At 53.6% G+C, this 3,363-nt stretch overlaps 1 protein-coding gene across 1 annotated transcript in view; it reads left to right on the forward strand.

Annotated features, from left to right (window-relative positions):
• Mgat5b (alpha-1,6-mannosylglycoprotein 6-beta-N-acetylglucosaminyltransferase B) overlaps nt 1-3,363 on the forward strand; it is an 89,898-nt gene that overhangs the window by 68,995 nt on the left and 17,540 nt on the right. Inside the window, exon 9 of the mRNA XM_021175980.2 lies at nt 1,291-1,424. Within this exon, the coding sequence (XP_021031639.1) occupies nt 1,291-1,424 (134 nt within the window). The remainder of the gene's footprint in view (nt 1-1,290; nt 1,425-3,363) is intronic.

Consider the following 3,363-nt stretch of genomic DNA (forward strand, 5'->3'; position numbering starts at 1 on the left):
AGAGCTCCTCCCCCATACCTTCTCTGCCAGCTAGCCCAGGGTAGACCCAGAACCAGGAATTACTCGGACCACAGCTCCTCCCCCATGCCTTCCCTCAGCTAGCCCAGGGTAGACCCAGACCCAGGGACTGTTGGGACCATAGTTCCTCTCCCATGCTCCCTTCTGCCTGCTAGCCCACGTGGAACATGGCCCTCTTCTTCCTGTCTCAGCCTTCCCATCCCTCTCCAAACCATTCTCATCCCAAACAGATCACTGGCAGTCCTTTAGAGCCATCCATGACACTGCTGGATGGGGGCTGAAGCCTGGTAGGATGGACTCTGTCCAGGTCACTCCCAGGCATCCCAGGGGGTGAGAGGGTGGGAAAGAACCCTTCTGTGGTCAAGATCTCCACCATGGAGCCTGGCGTGGGGGGTGTCAGCCTATGCCCTTTCCCTGGTGACCCCAGAATCTAAGGCAAGCGTGTTGCAACCAGCAGCACTGGTTCCGTTTAGCACCAAGAGCCCCACTGTTCACTCCTATGCCCTAATGCCATCAACGGTGTGATTTTATTAGAGGGAGGTGACGGCTGGCGTTATTGCTTTTGTTATTAATGTGCGCTGTCTGCACATTGCCATCTTGCCCGCCCCACCCCCTCTCCGCGGGAATCAGGAATCCTGCCGACCTCAGCAGTCTGCAAAATTCTGGGTCACCCAGAAGAATGCTGGGCCCTGGCAGCTTTGCGGGGGGTGGGGGGTTTTCTAAGTGTTAGCACCTTTCTTCAGGAGACACTCAGGATGGGTGGGTAGGGATTCTGGAGCCATGGTCTCTGAGTAACCTGGCCCTAGGTTAGCTGGTCCTTTAGGAGCTCTGGAGTTTAGACTACAAGCTTTGGAGGGGGGCGGTAAAAGTGGAGGGAGGAGTCTCCCATGTTCAGGTCCCCGGGAGACCACCCATGAACCCCGTTCTTCCCAACAAAGCACAGCTTACAAATGACTCTGGACAATGAAGGGACCCCACCCCCTTCAGACACCACCTCTCTTCCTAGCCTCACTGGAGGTGATGGCTTGGCTTCTGGATACCAACCAGGGGCCCTGCAGGCATCCAGAGTGGCCTCTGCTGTTCCGTTGGGGAAGCTGGCACAGAGAGTGTGAAGCACCGCTGTGGTCACACGGTGAGGCAGTGCCTAGGTGGAGTCCTTGTCAAGTATTGTACTTTCCTGACCTAGCCACAGCACCGTCACAGGGGCACTCCTAGTCCAGGGACAGGCAGGAAGGTTTGACCTCAGTCCTGGTTCACTCTTGGGGAGGACAGGTGCAGAATCCGAGTCATCGACACCTTTGGGACGGAGCCAGCGTACAACCACGAGGAGTATGCCACGCTGCACGGCTACCGGACCAACTGGGGTTACTGGAACCTCAACCCCAAGCAGTTCATGACCATGTTCCGTGAGTGTTACTGGGAGAGAAAGGGGTACCCCTCGTATGTGCAGGGGCGGGTCTCCCCATGTGTGCAGGGGTGGGTCTCCCTCCTCCTGGGCCAGTGGGATGGCCTTAACCAGTAGAGAGAAGCAGTAGACATCACGAGATTCTAGAAGCTGTGTCCAGAGCTGGGACTGATTCAAGGCTGGGAGCTCTCAGAAGCACGTGGCTCAGAACGGGGGCCCAGTGGACTTCCAGAAGTTTCCAGGAAGAACCAGAGAAACTGGAAGGGGGTGGGACAAAGAAATGTGGGCCTTTCTACACAAAGGGACGATAATTAAGCAGATGGACGAGCCTGAAGGTTCTGGAAACATGGGAGCTTAGTTAGGTTCCAACACTGGGGCAAGCCTGAAGGAAGGGGACCAACTCCTCGGGAGCACAGTGCCAGCATTGGTAGCCTGCTTTTTATTTCCAGCGCTGAGGACCGCACCTGGGGCCTTGTGCATGTTAGGCTAGCTACAGCCCCAGCCTCCGCCACTTTGAAATGCTTGAGAAGGCTCTCAATATGTCCCCGAGTCTGGCTTTGAACTCCTGCCTCAGACTCCCAAGGGTTGGGATTTCAGTCATGTGCGGTTCTTGGTTAAGGGTCTCTCTGGTATCACTGAAAATATCTTTTATTGGGTTTATTTATTCATTTGTGCGTATGGGGGCATGGCAGTGGAGCACACACACATCAAGTGTGGGGACGTCAGGGGACAACTTGCAGGAATCATTTCTTTCCTCTTGTCATGTGATTCCCTACCATGTCAGGCTTGGTGGCAGGCCCCTCCTCCACCCTGAGCCATCTCACCGGCCCCCAGCTGTGAGCAGAGTAGCATCATAAGCATCTAATTTGTGGTACTTCAGAGGCTCTGGGCCAGAAAGCCAGATAAGCCACCTTGTTAGGATCGTGTCTAAATTAAGAGCAGAGTGGTTCCGCACAGTTCCCAGAGACTCGCAGAGGATATGATCTCTATTCAAGGCATCAAACTCGACGTTTCTGTCAGCAGCTTAGGTTCAGGCTGCGCTGGGCAGAGATGAGACAGCAGAGTCACTGAGTGATGCCTTCATTAGCTCCCAGAGGGGTAGGACAATTCCTGCAGCCCATGGAGTCTGGAGGAGGAAACTGAGGTCCATAGAGTTACTGAGACCTGTCTAGGGACACACACCTCTGTGGGAATCACTCTTTGCTGGGGAGCCCGTTTGGAAGTTCTGTGAGGCCCAGAAGGGAGTGTAGTTTGGGTACAATGTGTCTCAGGGGTGAAGTCCAGAGAGAAAAGGTATCAACGGGAGAGCAGGGGACCTGGGATAGAGAAATGAAAGCTGTAGAATTTGAGTCTTGGGTAATGACCCACTTAGAAAGGAAGTCCAGATTTGATCAGAGAAGCCTCAGGGACCAGGTATGTGCCACTGTGTTTGGCTCAAGAAGAAACGTTGCAGGCAGAGTGCATTAGCTGACTGCAGACGGCCAAAGGGGTGGAGGTCAGTGGGGGACAGAAGATGGGTTCGGAGGCTTCTGCAAGAACCTACTAAGCGCTTGGGAGGCAGAGGCAGGTGGATCTCTGTGAGTTCGAGGCCATCCTGGTTCACGGATAGAATTCCAGGACAGCCAAGGCTACACAGAGAAACCCTGTCTCCAAGAAAGAAGGGCTTTCTAACAAGGGCTACCAAGATGAATGACCAAGTAAAAGAGCTTGCTACCAAACTTAATCCCCTGAGTTCGATCCCTGGGACCACTCCCACAAACTGACCTCCACACATGCACTATAGCACACAAGTACACACACACACACACACACACACACAGAGAGTTAATTTATCAATAGCTGGTAGATCTGGCAAACTCCTACTCATCCTCCTGAACCCTAATCAAATGTTCCTTCTCTTTTTCCCATTACTTACATTCTTCCCTCATCTTTCTTTTTTT

Source organism: Mus caroli, chromosome 11 (assembly GCF_900094665.2).
Source record: "Mus caroli chromosome 11, CAROLI_EIJ_v1.1, whole genome shotgun sequence".
In the NCBI taxonomy this organism is placed as follows: Eukaryota; Metazoa; Chordata; class Mammalia; order Rodentia; family Muridae; genus Mus; species Mus caroli.